This window comes from Dreissena polymorpha, chromosome 10, assembly GCF_020536995.1.
Source record: "Dreissena polymorpha isolate Duluth1 chromosome 10, UMN_Dpol_1.0, whole genome shotgun sequence".
NCBI lineage: Eukaryota > Metazoa > Mollusca > Bivalvia > Myida > Dreissenidae > Dreissena > Dreissena polymorpha.
Window position 1 is genome coordinate 78,616,226 of NC_068364.1, and position 15,678 is coordinate 78,631,903.

Here is a 15,678-nt window from a genome sequence, read left to right on the forward strand (position 1 = left end):
GCTAAATGCATTAATGGTGTGCAACAGACAACTGTGGTGTTCTTTATGGGTTGTTTTTCTTAGAGGAAATAGCTGAATGGCCTCAAAATTAAATGATATTAATATTTCCACTGAAATGTTTATATAAAGACAGGTTTAAATGTTTTTTGTTACTTCAACATACTCATTTTCAATGTGCCAATGTCATTTGTGCAAACTTATTGTGTAAATACAGTCATTTAAATCATGTTGACTTGCAGTACAAATCCAAAAGTCGCTTACAAAAGCTCACTTTGTGCTCAAGTGAGCTAAAAGTCATCAAAATGTCTTTTGAAAACTTAAATTACAGGACTCAACAAAACTCCCAGAGAATCTCATTAAAATCAAATAAAAATGTTCGCTCAGTTTGTTAATGTTGTTATAATCTGATATCACATTTGAGGTCACCCTCAGGTGACCTTCTAATAACCAATCAAATTGTCACTCTTCAAAACTCTTAGATTTTCTTTTTTATTCACTCAGTAAGGTTATAAGGTGAACACCTTAACATAACGAGTTATTTCATTGGTAAAAACAATGGACACCTAAGATTTAACTTAGAGGTAAACAGAAAGGTCAAAGTCTTATGCAATATGTTCTCAGATCCTAACAGCCATATAATGCCCAGTTTTAAAGCAGCCAATTTCAATTTAACAAGTTGGTGCGCTATTCTGTGTTCTAATTTGTGAAGAATTCATTGTACTTTGGTAAATATATATAAACAAAGCCATGGTTTGCATTTAAAAATCTGCTCTGCGTTATACATGGCTGTACATAATACATGGTAAAGCACTGTAATAAGGCGATTTTATTTTAACGAGATTGAACCCCAGGTGTACAAGACTGACACCCCAAACCAGCTTCATGAAAACATACGAATCTCTTTGGCGCGAGAGTGAACGCAAGACTCTCCGGGTGTGGCACACCACAACGTGACATCTGGTAACGCGTCCACAGTTTGTCGTCCACTACCGCACACAGGGGGACTGAGCTGCTCATTGGAATGTCCAGATTTTTCTACAATCAACAACGTTTCAATGTAATGCAAACCTTTTTTTTTTACCTTTTCTAAACGGTTTCCTTGCTTCAATTGTTGAATTTATTGCATTTAAAGCCACACACCTTATTTGGCATAGTAAATTTAAGAATAAATAAGAAACATATTTTATCTATGCCAATTAGAATATATCTGGTGGTTACAAGGTAGAAATCCGTCTTTTTTGCGCTTATAAACTTAAAAATAATCGCGTTTGTCGAAATGGACGTATACGTCTAGAAATCCTACTTTCGTTTGTAAGGGCGTTTCCGTTTGAAAAATAATTAATTACTGGCTAACAAGGCTATAGATTTAATTTTATATATGCCAATTAGAATAACTCTGGTGGTTACTAGGTTAAATCCGTCTTTTTGTACTTTAAGACCTAAAAAGAATCTCGTTTGTCGAAATGAAAGTATACATATATAAATCCTACTTTCGGTTTTAAAAGCGTACATACCGTTTGAAAAACAATAAATTACTTGCTAACTAGGCTATAGATTTCACACTTTCTAATTGCATCTATATGTATTGATTTACATGTATTTCATTTCAAGGTGTGTGCCTTTAAATATTTCAAATTAAATTAATACTAACAACATAATAATAAAGACAAACCATTATGAACTGCAATCAGCAATGTCTCACTGTCATGCAGGCATTTTCTACGATCACTTTTGTATCAGCTACCTTTTAACCATTGTGAAATAAATGCTCAGACATTGTTAAAATTGAGTAAATTAATACAATACATAATAAGAAAAAAATATATATATACTTCACATGACTGTTTATCCCACAAAGTACAGATAAATATTTGCTAAATATTTACTTTCAATTGTTTCTAAGAACTAAAAACTCCACTTCTTTTTTAATTTTTAATTGGGTAGATAAAAATCAATTTATATGTTCTATGTCTTAAGAAAACATGTTATGTTTAATCCATGCATTAATTAATACTGCTACACAACTTGTACCACAGACAGTTGTGGAATGGGCTATATTAAAAAACCATACCTCTAATTCAGTACCCCAGTCCGTCAGGCCAGAAGTCGCTGCATTGGTGAAGAAGTTGATGAGGTAGGTGCATTTCCGTGGAGGGTTAAACTCGTCGATGTAGGTCACGCCCCCCTTGTGGAACGTGATTGCCTTTAGAATGAAGAGCTCATACAGACCTGGACTTTCTAATGATGGTTTCTTCAATACCCAGGACTCGGAGAATATCAAATGCATGCTGTCTGACACTTGGTTTCCACCTGAAAAATAAAGCTATGTATTTGGCGAGCATTGAAACGATCTAGCATTTTTTTTTGCACAGTTGGGAAATGTACCATTATAGCACCATTTGGGGAAATTTAGCGGGGAAAAAGCCTGGAGTGGGGAATTAAAGCTCACATCGTGAAATATTACTTTGGGAATTTTGGGTCTTTTAAAATGCTTTGTACTTATTTTCACAATCCCATCTTCATATTCTTTTACATGGCTTTTGGCTTAAACGTTTACTTTCAATACTCATTTTATTTGTTCAGTTGTAAATATATAATGACCATTTGCAATGAAGTTGATTAAACTTTCCTACAATTTGAGAATTTTCTAGATGTAAATTGGGATTTTTTCCCCGTAGATTGGGATAATGGTTCTTTATAAAGAAGAAACAATCCTTGTAATATCAGGCCAAAACTAGAGTTTGTGAAAATAGTATAGCAGAATTCCCTTGGAATGCAACATTATGTAATACATGTACATGTATGTAGCCATGTTGCATTTGAAAAGTGATTTTAACATAGGCGGTGTTGCAGTTGAAAAGTGATTTTAACATAGGCGGTGTTGCAGTTGAAAAGTGATTTTAACATAGGCGGTGTTGCAGTTGAAAAGTGATTTTAACATAGGCGGTGTTGCAGTTGAAAAGTGATTTTAACATAGGCGGTGTTGCAGTTGAAAAGTGATTTTAACATAGGCGGTGTTGCAGTTGAAAAGTGATTTTAACATAGGCGGTGTTGCAGTTGAAAAGTGATTTTAACATAGGCGGATACCAACTGTAGATGCACAGCTAAATACCATCAGGTACAATGATTGCAAGTTTGAATGTTGTATGTTCAAATGTGTAGAACACCTTACAACAAATATGAGTCTATGGACAGACAGATGGATAGACAGACAAACAGACAGACAGATATCCAACAATAATTGATTTTGAGGGTTTGGGGGATATCAAATTAGGTTCAACATTCATCTGCAGTGATATTCTGAGAATATTTCAACTATTTGTTATAGGCAATAACACTTTACTATGTAAACAAGAGTGCCACAGGTCCTAAGGCATGAAGACAACAAAGAACTGATATGTTCTGAGCAAGCAATGTTCACAAGGTTTCACAAAAGACTTCTAAGGAAAACTGTGTTAACACCTAATTTTTAAGTGTCTGAAAACATAGAGTAATTACGGCACTGTAGCAGCCATGGTTTTTAACCAACCATTATCATTTTTTAACACTGTTAGGCCATAACAACCTGACAAGATGTTTGTATGATTTTTCGCACCTAATTGTATCATGAAACTAAAATATATGTATAGTATTATTGCACACTCAATGTCTATTTTGCCTGGCACCTGATTTTTTCAGCTTTTAGTCATTTTGCTATACACATTGATTAACCTTACATTTTTTTACCAATATACTATTTTTTGTTCATCTCTTAATGATACACAATAACAAGATTAATGGCTGATCAAAAATGTCACTTTAGGTTAACCTTTCAGCCCCCAAAAATAAAAGAAAATATACCCTGTTTGGCATCTCAGGGCATTGTAAACTTATCCTGACATTAAAATGGAAGAAACAGATGAAAGGAGGAGAAATCAAATCCCTGGTCATTGAACATCAAATCCCTGGTTGTTAAGCATCAAACCCCTGGTCATTGAACATCAAACCCCTGGTCATTGAACATCAAACCCCTGATTATTAAACATCAAATCCTTGGTTGTTAAACATCAGAGCCCTTGTCATTAAACATCAAACCCCTGGTCATTGAACATCAAATCCCTGGTTGTTGAACATCAAACCCCTGGTCATTGAACATCAAACACCTGGTTGTTATACATCAAACACCTGGTCGTTGAACATCACATCCCTGGTTGTTATACATTAAATCCCTGGTCATTGAACATCAAATCCTTGGTTGTTGAACATCAAACCCCTGGTTATTGAACATCAAACACCTGGTTGTTATTCATCAAACACCTGGTCATTGAACATCAAATCCATGGTTGTTGAACATCAAACACCTGGTCATTGAACATCAAACACCTGGTTGTAATACATCAAACACCAGGTTGTTGAACATCAAATTCCTGGTTGTTTAACATCAAATCCCTGGTCATTGAACAGAAAATCCCTGGTTCTTATACATCAAACCCCTGGTCATTGAACATCAAACCCCTGGTCATTGAACATCGAACCCCTGGTCATTGAACATCAAACCCCTGGTTGTTTTACAGTACAGTCCAAGCGTTTTCCCAAAAAAACGCGCTCCTTCCGCTGGGCTTTTGTCTGCTAGCGAGTGCTTCAGCGGCGGGGAAGGCGAGATGTACTCGCTAAAACGCTCGGCGTTCTGCCGAGTTAGCTAATACCCGCGGCTTGTATAACTTTAGCCTAGTCGGTAAATGCATACAATTTCTGTTCTTATCAGGACACCGCCGCGCAACACCGTGGAAGTAGTGTGCTACTGTGAATGCCAAAAAATAAAAACATTGTAATTAAAAATTGTTTAAATACTGTGGCTAAATAAAAATAAAGATAATTGTATAGAAATTTAATATGTATATTTTAACTCACAGGTACGTCTACAATATGAATGAATATGCCAGGTGATCGTTTAAAGTTTCGTTTTGTTATATGTTGCATGTTACAGTTTCAACAGTTGTTTAAAAGCTTTTTTGTGTTAATCTATGATGTTCTGTTTTTTCTCGATTTGTTTAACTAACGCATGCATGTACGTTGTTTGTTCTCGATGTGTTTTACTTACTCATGCATGTACGTATAATGCAAAAAGTACCTTGTGTTCAACATAAATTATTTAGTAATAACATATTTTAACAAATTATAACAATTGTATAAATGGGAATTGCATACGGTTAGTTTAAGTTACTCGTTAAATTGCTTTAACATATACGACTGACATGGATTTTAATCATGTCTTGCAAGATACGTTGTACTTAGTACAAGCGTTTTGTAAATATATAATTAGTTTGTTATTCCTTTTTAGGGCAGCTGTTGTTTCTCTGAGAAAAAACATTCAAAATGGATATTGTTGTATTTCTCTTTTCGATACAATTATTGGTTACATGTAGCTTACATGGGCACACAATGCACTTGTAATCGTCAATATATTTAATAAAGCAACTCATAAATAGTTACCACCTTCTTTCAGCAATCAATGGAATTACCTACCTTCAAAGAGAAAATAAATGCATTAGTGAGGAGAGAACTGGCTTTGTTCTGACAATTAAAGCCATTCCTTATGCATTCGTTGAACGTGTTTACTTGAGTAAGTAGTGCAAATTTAGTTGACCAAGATATGCGAAATAAGAGCATGATTCAAAGTTGCCATTAGACCGATACATCATTATGGAGGAAACTTATTTATCAGCAAGAATTTTTTATAGCTAAACTTTGGTTTATATTTCTAAAATTGTTAGAATGAATATGACGTTCTGCCATAATATAGATATAAACAATACGTGTAATAATTTACATGTGTACGACAATACACAGTTTGTGCACGTCTTAAAATTGTATTTATATATATATAGATATATATATATATATATATATATATATGTACTTGTAATAAATGTAATTTTATCTGAAAATCAACGAGTCAAACAAAGATTAATTGATCGTTATCTCGTTAAACACGGAGTTTCCTCCGCGTTTCCCATCGCCGAGGGCCGCCGCGTCGGCTTATCAATTTGCCATTCGACATTAACATGATTGAGATCAATCAGGACTTTTGCTGCCTATCACAAAATGTGACTTATTTCTTAAAGTTAAAAGTAAATATTTTAAATTGTGGTTGAAATTTTGTATGAAATAGCTAAACAACTTCCACACTTATTAGAATTAAACTACACAATTAGTTTATAAGGATTCTGAAGATAGCAGCCAAATGACAATTAAAATGATGCACAGATGTGAATAAATTGTTCAATAAAAATAAAATAACAATTGCTTGGAGCAAAAAAAACACAGGAAGGTCCAAATCCTGTTACCTACATTCAATCAATGGTGCCATGAGCTCACAGGGTGCAGACAGCACAGCAACGACGGCGTTCTCTTTGTTGATGGTGCGTCGAGGCATCGCAGTGCGGTCCTCAGTTTCAGGAAAACCGGTCTCATAGAAAGTGTACTGCAGTGAATTGTAGAAATCCAACACCGCCTCATCAACGGAGTCCGACTGTATTTAACAACATAGGAATGGAATAATGAGCTTTTCTTTGTCAAAGCTCTGTCATTGCATGCATGATCAGTAGATATGACAAATTTGGGCTCAAGTTGAAAATAAACAAGTTGCTTCAGAGGAAAACAATACATTGTGATGAATACTCTAAATAAGCGGTTCTCTGTGAAAAGGGGGTTTAATGCATGTGTTTAAAGTGTTGTTCCAGATTAGCCTGTGCAGACTTTCTTTAATTGAAAAATATCATCAAAGTGTAAAGTGTTGTCCCTGATTAGCCTGTGCGTACTGCACAGGCTAATCTGGGACAACATTTTACGCACAAGCATTAAACCACCTTTTCACAGAGAACGGCCCAAATCTAATTTAATCATCTGGCTGTGATTTCTTGACCAAACAAACTTGGCCAAACGATTGGGATGCATTCCTAGGTAATCTACAGATATCTTTTAACAACAGATAGAATTTAAACTGCAAATAACTTGTAGTTGCAAATAATTGCAATTCACCTTTTCCCACTCAGGATCTAAGTGAAAAAGGCTACATGGAAACATCATAAAACCAGGACAGCCTGCGCGTAACTAACAGGCGGTTCTTGTTTTATGCTGTTTGCTGCTTATGAGTATCTAAGTGTTGGAAATGAAGTCTTTTAAACTGGAAACTATTAATCAGTTTAAAATTTCATTTCATTTTCAAAGGGACGGCCAATTGGGTCAAAAATGCGTACAATGTATATGAGTGGCAAAGGGTTAACTCCAACTTACCCGATATCCTCTGCCAAGTATGATGGGGTCCCCAAGGTTGACCTCAGTGTTCCATGTGACACACATGCCATGGGTCTTACAGTACTGATCCTGCTCCAGGTCACCGGTTTTCTTGACCCCAAAGTGAGTGATGAGGTTCTCCTCATATTCATCATCGTCTCTTTCCTTTTCCTTCTCGTCATTTTTCTTCATGCTAAAGCGACTAGTGACGTTTTCATCCACATCCTTGTCAACATCATCAATATCTTTATCATCATCCACATCTTTGTCTTCATCCACTTCCTTTTCATCTTTTTCATTTATCTCCAAGTTTTCCACCTTTAAAAGGGAGGCAATTGTCTGTTCTTTTCTATACATGTGTGCGCTATCATACTAATGAATATACTCTTAGATTTTGATGTTGAAACAGCTGCTAAAGAATAAATTTACTCATATTGATAATATCATTAAACAGGTTTTCTTTAAAATTAAAGTAACTATGAATTTAACATAAGGACAATATCTTTGTGTTTTTCCCTTACACAACTTGAATATTGTATTAATCTGGAAGGTTAGAATGGTGCGGCTTAATTAAAAGGCGGTATTTCTTGCAAAGTGAGTCTGATAAAAAGGCAGTGTTTTTCTTCACCATATCAGAATAGGATCAGGTCCGTTTAGATTGGGAATCCCGGAGTTTTGACCAAAATTGGTAAATTGGTATTTTTGTGTTTTTTTTGCTTCAAAATGAGGATACAAGTGTTTTTAATATTAAATGTAATAAAGTGTTACTTGTAGAGCTGGATGCGATAAACTAAATGTTGATATAAAAAAAGATTTTTTTTTTAAACCTTCAATATTGGAAAAATTTTCAAAAGTATATGCTATTTCCATTGGGAATTGGTCTGAATATGAGCCCTAATTTTGAAAAATAAACAACTCTGAAAGGGCATACAATGTATTAGATTTAACTTTTTTTCACCTGAATGAATATTCAATGTCATATTGTATTGTATAGCTGATTCATTTAATCTGGGTTTTTTTTAAATGTTTTATGTGAAATAAAGCTAAAACATTGGAAATGTTAATGAGCAATAACACACCCTACTTAATTGTCACTAACTGCCAAGCTTATTTTAATTTAGAAGTCAAAATCATTATTTTTAATGAAAAATGCTTAAGTATTTACAGCTTTTTAAACATGTATTTCTTGATGGAAATAATTAAAGAAAAGACAAAAAATCCATATTATCATTTACACTACTTTTATGATGATGATGATGTAACTTGCTGCAGACATTGTTTTTTGTCATCATGATAAAACAAGAGCATCGCATAACGAGTGCCAACGCTCGGCTGCGGGTGCAGTTTTGAACAAGAGCTGTCAGAGGACAGCGCGCTCGACTATTCGAGTGCTTGACAGTATAGCATAAGCCATCATGAGGAAATTGTTCATATTAAATAATTTATTAGACGATCTTTCAAAAAAAAAAAGAAAAAAAAATTGGGGGGGGGGGAGGGGGGGTGAGAGGGGGGTATAATGTGGGGTGGTGTAATTTATTAGATGATGTTTAAAAAAAAAATGGGGGGGGGGGGGGGGTAGGGGGGTGGGTGGTGAGAGGGGGGTATAATGTGGGGTGTGGTAATTTATTAGATGATGTTTAAATAACAAATTTTTTTGTGGGGGGGGGTGGGGGGGGTAGGGGAGGTGGGGGGTGAGAGGGGGGTATAATGTGGGGTGGGGTAATTTATAAGATGATGTTTTAAAAAAAAAATATGGGGGGGGGTGAGGTTGGGGGGGGGGGGGCAAGGGATTCTGGGTAGGGGCGTGGGGTATTGTTTGGGTGGAATCCATTGTGGTATTCAGGTAAGTGTTGTTTTGTCAAAGTAATAATAAAATGTGATCATAAATAAAGAAGTTATGGCAATTTAAGCAAAATGTTCAATTAACTTAGTGTAAAAGGGGCCATAATTATGTCAAAATGCTTGATACAGTGGTCTGCTCTTGTTTATAGGTATGGGTCATGTTGGTAAACAAGTATGCAACATATAAAAGCAATATGTCGAAGGATATAGGAAATATTTGGGGTAGTACGCAAACTTTAACATAGATTTATCAATAATATGCATATTCTAAATATAAAAGGGGCAATAATTATGAAAAAATGCTTGATAGAGTTGTCTGCTCTTGTTTATAGGTTGGGGTGATGTTGGTAAACAAGTAGGCAAAATGTAAAAGCAATATGTCAAGGGACAATGAAAATAAATGGGGTAGAACAAAAACTTTAACATTTGCTGCATATTCTAAGTGGAAAAGGGGCCATAATTATGACAAAATGCTTGATAGAGTTGTCTGCTCTTGTTTATAGGTTGGGGTCATGTTGTTAAACAAGTATGCAAAATATGAAAGCAATATGTCAAGGGACAAAGAAAATATTTTGGGCAGTACGAAAACTTTAACATTTGCACGCTAACGCTAATGCAGAGGCCGACGCCGGGTTGAGTAGGATAGCTCCACTATATATATTTCATATAATAGTCGAGCTAATAAATGAAAGCCTTTCAGATTTTTTTATTTTTTTTTAGAGGTCACAGTGACCTTGACCTTTGACCTAGTGACCCAAAAATGGTTGTGGCATGTAGAACTCATGAAGGTGCATCTACATACGGAGTTTCAAAGATGTAGGTGGAAGCACTTTGATTTTAGAGCAAAATGTAAAGGTTTTAGCACAACGCCAGTGGACGGTGGACAGAGGACGACACAACGAGCTAGCTATGACAATACCTCGGGTTTTCTCCGAAAACACCGAGCTAAATATAACATTAATATTTTTTAAAGATTAGAAACACTATAAGGCAAATTGAAAGAGTGAATCCAAAAATGTTCATCCAAACAGGCCTTTTTGAAAACATCCTACAGTTTGTGACTAAGGAACTTCCATGACAGGCAGCTACAGGAGAGGTTAATAAAATATCCTGTGTGAAAACATCTTACATACATGTAGATAAATAAAACAATTATCAGTGCTCCAGCTAGGATTTGAAAATGGCAGGGGGGGCTATTTTGTCAAAAGGGCACTTTCCAAGCTCAGTATTTTGTCAAAAGGGCACTTTCGAGTGCGCTGGCATTTCTGGAATGCTACCTGTTGCATGTTAATTTATATGTTATTAATAATTGTTAGAATCTATTATTGCCATTATTATTAAACCATTCTAATATATTTTTAGAATGAGGACTAAATTAATTACAATGTAATCAGAGATTTATAAATAATCATATGTAAAAAAAAATATATAAATTATATATATATATATATTTATTTTATTTTTATTTTTTTAGGGCACAGGGGGCCTGGGAAGGGGAGGGCGGAGGTTTGTCAGGGCAGAGCGGGGCGCCCTTCAATTTAGACCTAGCTGGAGCACTGAATTATACTAGACTTGCAAGGTCACTTACTTTATAAAGAAATTCATAGCCCAGTTTATGGTCATTTGATCCCCTAAATATGGTTTAAAATTGATGACAATTGTTGTATTCATTCAATCACATATAATAATTAAAAAATAATATTTTCATCAAAGAGTTTGTTATAAAAAAGGTACATTCAACGTATTTTGTGCCAAAAAAAGCAGCATGCTAAATATGAACAGCTATGGAAAAAGTCAAAGGAATACTATGAAGTGTGGGTAATGATGTATTAACAATAATAAATTGGAATTTCTTTCCATGGGAAAGGGAAAGGCCTCTTCGTTATCTACTCAGAAAATCAACTTTTCAATGATTTTTTTTCGAACATGAAAGTAAAAGTTATTATGATGCTTTTGTAACTGTGAACAACAAAACCCAGTCAGTCTGCAGGTATAGATATTCTTCCGTTTCAAATCATAAAACAAAACAGTTTCCATCCACAATTGAACATTTCAAGGGAGGCTGTCAAAAGCGGACAATAAACGCTTGTTAAATTTACCTAATACTTTGTATCCAATAAATTGTTAAAACAAAGGCCCCGCTTGACCCTTTCCCACTTATAGGAAAGTGAAAATGGCTATGTGCAAACAGCATAAAACCAGAACAGCCTGCGAGTAACTCGCAGTCTGTTCAGGTTTTATGCTGTTTGCTGCTCATCAGTATCTAAGGTTTATTAATGATGCCTTTAAAACTTAAATTTAGTAAGAAAGACCTTTAATTAAATTTAACTTTCTAAGGGACTACAAATACGGAAAAAAACACAATCGACCAATACAATGGTAAAAGCAAATTGGCTTTGGACAGGCAGATGAACTTATCAGTTTGTCACTTATCCATTCCAAGTTCAACACCAAGTCCTCTGTATCAAACAATGTTAGCAAATGATAAAAGAGCACTCGGCTCACATTGGCCTTGGAAATATAATATGGGCAAAAAATGGGTGCAGCCCGGAACTGAGCCTTAATGGATCAAACATGGGAATGTCTCCTCTTACTTTATTAATGAGTTTGGTACTGATGCCAATTACACTACAAACATACCTGTTTGGCCAATGACTGGATCTTGATGTTATCTGCATTCTTGTCATGCCATAAAACATTTTCCTGATAGCTTGTACTCTCTGCCATCTGCCCAGCTATGGTACTGCTATTCTTTTCTGTGTTTACACTGCAACTGGCTATGGTGCGGCTATTCTTTGCTGTCAGTGTTTACACTGTAACTGGTTATGGTGCGGCTTTTCTTTGCTGTCAGTGTTTACACTGTAACTGGTTATGGTGTGGCTATTCTTTGCGCTCTGTGTTTACACTGCGACTGGCTATGGTGTGGCTATTCTTTGCTGTCTGTGTTTACACTGGAACTGGCATTAAGCTGAACTTCATTAAATAGCAAAAAAAAGGTTAACATGTAAAACAGTATAGTCTTTGTTGTAGATCACATGCTCTACAGTACGGGGTAGCATTTTGATGTTCTTGGAGCATAGCAAAACAATGATATTAGCAGATTGCAAAGGCTTCAAAGATTGGAAACAACAATGAGATTTTTCTGTGCGTAGTTTAATTCCTCATTATTTCACCAACTGTCCCTACTTAGTGGGTCAGAGAAAAGCTCTCCCGCAATGTAACCATCCCGACCAAGACAAAAGTTCTCTCATGATTTGACTAACCCATGATTGTTAATGATACAATTCAAACTGAAATCAAATGTAGAAATAAGGTACTGAAAGTTGTACTTTAACAAAAGCTAACTCAGTCTTGGATATATCATGATAATACATAATACTGCTGCAGATACACAGATTTAATAAATCTAATACCATATTATTCATATTTCAATTTCATTTATTGAAGCTGTTACTAAAATTGATAATTAATAATCATCAACCTTATGGCATCACAATTCAAATGAAATAGCATTAAAAGTGCATGAGTTCCAATTAAATTACTGTTTATTTAACTAAATGGAATATACATATACTGACATACCAGAGCACTAAACAGTAAATTACTGAAGTATATTAAAACTAAAATAAGTATTTACTACATCTCGTCTTTATAAAAAAGCTTAAAAGACAGAGCATCACTTAGTGTTACATTCATGTCACTGTCATGCAATTCAATAAGGTCCGTCGGAAAAGGCAAAATTATCTGATTTATGTTATTTATTATGAAATCAATCATTAATATTTTTCCCAAGTAAATTGATGCTAATATTTCCAATTTCAGGGGCCACACTCCCAAAAAGCCTTTGTTAAGTATTCAATTTAATAATAACTTTAACAAACACATGAAAAACACTGAATTTTTTTATTATTACCTTTATTTATTACCTTAATTGCTAGTTTATACATGTATAGAATTAGTAAATGTTATAATGTTGCTAATAAAACCCTGTTTAATGATATTTTAATTAATATAAGTTTGGTAATGGAAACCATATAATATTTTCCTCCAACATTACAAAATTACACAGACATAAATTCTACTTGTTTATGAAGTTTTTTTTAATCCCACACTTCACATCAGTCAAAACCTAATAGTTAAAAATAGGTTACTTGTTCACCATTTAACAACAACCTTGTAAAGATGAAAAGAATTTGCAACAAAAAAAAACAATAAGCATTTATTCATTTATATCAGGGCATTATATTTAATTGGATAAGAAAGAATGTAACAAATTAGAAAGTATTTCTTTTGTAATCACTCTTACATATTTATTTTGCAGACACATTTAAGGACATCATTATAAAAATGTGGATGTTTATATCCCATCAGTTAAAATCATTTGAAGGACATTTTGTTCATGGAAACTTTACTGCTATATTTCTTGTAAATTTTGGTGAATTCATTTCGAAGATCATGGACTTGGTAAAAGAAGTCTTGCTTTAACATTTTTTAGTCACTGAAAGATGTATTGCGTTCATTGAAATCCTTATCTCAGAAACAAGCTCTAAAAATAATAAGCACATCAAACTAATTGTGAAACATAAATTCTATACCAAAGTGCTAAATAAATATTACCATCCAGGAATATTAAATACATTGTTGAAAATTTAAAATAATGATGTGTGTATATACTTATTGTCAACAAAATTAAGGCTCATTGGGTCATTGTCGACCTGAAATGGCTTGACAGAAGGCAACCAAGGGTGACTAGAAGCGGATTCTTGTCACCCTATAGGATGACTTCAAGCGGATTCATGTCACCCTGGGGTGACTTCAAGCTGACCGGGTGACTAGAATCGGCTTGAAGTCATCCCAGGGTGACATGAATCGGCTTCTAGTCACCCCATGGTGACTTCAAGCCATTTCAAGTCGACAATGACCCAATGAGTGTAGCGCACCCTGGGGTGTTTTCAAGCAGACCGGGTGACATGAATCGGCCTCTAGTCACCCCCGGGTGACTGCAAGCCATTTCAGGTCGACAACGACCCAATGAGCACAATTAAGATGTATGATGCTAAGTCTAGTAATGCAGCATGAGTAAAGGATGAACACAACATATTTTAGGAAAGTTTTTTAGGGTATACATTTTGGATAATCTGTTCAAAGAAAAGATTATCGAAGTTATAAATATCACTTGTATATATCAACTAGTTTTGTTCAAACACTGAATTAATCCTATTCATTTTTTTATAAACTAAGCATAAAGTCACTTTGACAGCAATAGGGTCCATCCATAAAGTATGTCACATAATTTTTTTCCCAGTTTTAACCTCCTCCCCCTTGTCACAAAATGTCGCACAATTTGGCCCCCCCTCTAAAATATGCAACACTTTCGAACATTTTTTTCATTGCACTCCTAGATAGAGGAATCGTGAACAACACATTCAGGATATACGCATTCCATGCAATTTTTAAATAACATAAAATCAAATGTTTTACGAAAACATGAACATTATTTTTAAAGCTATAAAATACTTCCCCCCCTGCCTGGACTGGAGCTTAACATACTTTATGGACAGCCCCCAATACAAGTGCGATCAACAATCAGATATATGAATATGTCATACATTCCAAAGTATGGGACTGACTGAACCCATTGAAATGGTTGCAACAATAGCAAAGTTGATATTGATAATACTTTACTGGGTTGATGAATGCAATGAGAACAAACACACCGTGGACACGTTTACAGAAAACAGGTGCGTATGTGGGTTATTCTTAATGTTATTAAAATAAATATGGCACTCAAGGAAATTTTAAACAGACGATTTTTCTTTTAGACACGAGCAAGCGTCCAAAGACCAGGAACAACAACATTGACAAGACGCTTGTGAACTGCAAAAGCTCGATAGCCCGTCCCTCTTCCTATGTTTATGCAGTTGCTATTGATTTTATTCACATGGTTCCATACGCAATTGACATTAACAAATCTTTCCAACAAATATTTGCTTCCAATACGGCATTTTCCATTAAATTATGTTTGACAGATAACCGCTAAATGAAAATAAACTCAATAAACAAAGATCCAGTTCACGGTCTAGTGGTCAGGTTCTAAAAATAGAACAATGTATTTTACTTGTAACCTACTTTTAACTATGAAAATATGGATCATTATTTGTATTAAATATTTCGCACTAACCTTTAGTTTCCCTGCCAAATCCTCAGCATACGCATCGAATTTGTGGCACTGTGCTATTGCGATTGCAATATATAAACTCTGCTAAGTACCGACTATAGCATAACCGAACACATTCAGCAAGCCAGTCAATTCTGTTTATCGAGAAAGTTCCATTCGTTCGGAGAGACAAAGTAGAGGAGGTAACCCCACGGGAATTATTGCAAGTTGCGTGAGTTAAGGTAAAGGTTTAAAGGTTTGTTTCACGGTTTGGTAAATTGACAAAATTGAAAAAAGTTGTTTCAGATTCGCAAAGTTTCGGTTTAGTTATGATATGTGTGAGGAAACAGTATTACTGAACATTTGCCATGGTCTAATATAGCCATTTTATGCATCTTTTGACG

The 15,678-nt window shown here is 34.8% G+C and overlaps 1 protein-coding gene across 6 annotated transcripts in view; it reads right to left on the reverse strand.

Moving 5' to 3' along the window:
* The window catches only part of LOC127847009 (carnosine synthase 1-like), a 48,385-nt gene extending 32,893 nt beyond the window's left edge, over positions 1-15,492 (reverse strand). For 3 of the 6 annotated variants that reach the window (XM_052378492.1, XM_052378495.1, XM_052378493.1), the window contains exons 1-6: positions 15,299-15,492; positions 11,758-12,074; positions 7,276-7,593; positions 6,331-6,511; positions 2,072-2,310; positions 895-1,035 (exon numbers count right to left, since the gene is read on the reverse strand). In XM_052378492.1, coding sequence (XP_052234452.1) covers positions 895-1,035; positions 2,072-2,310; positions 6,331-6,511; positions 7,276-7,593; positions 11,758-11,844 — 966 coding nt within the window. In that variant the 5' untranslated portion in view covers positions 11,845-12,074; positions 15,299-15,492. Of the gene's footprint in view, positions 1-894; positions 1,036-2,071; positions 2,311-6,330; positions 6,512-7,275; positions 7,594-11,757; positions 12,075-14,802; positions 15,163-15,298 lie in introns of those variants that run through there. The other 3 variants (XM_052378498.1, XM_052378497.1, XM_052378496.1) reach the window with 3 other exon arrangements.
* Positions 15,493-15,678: the final 186 nt, after the last annotated feature.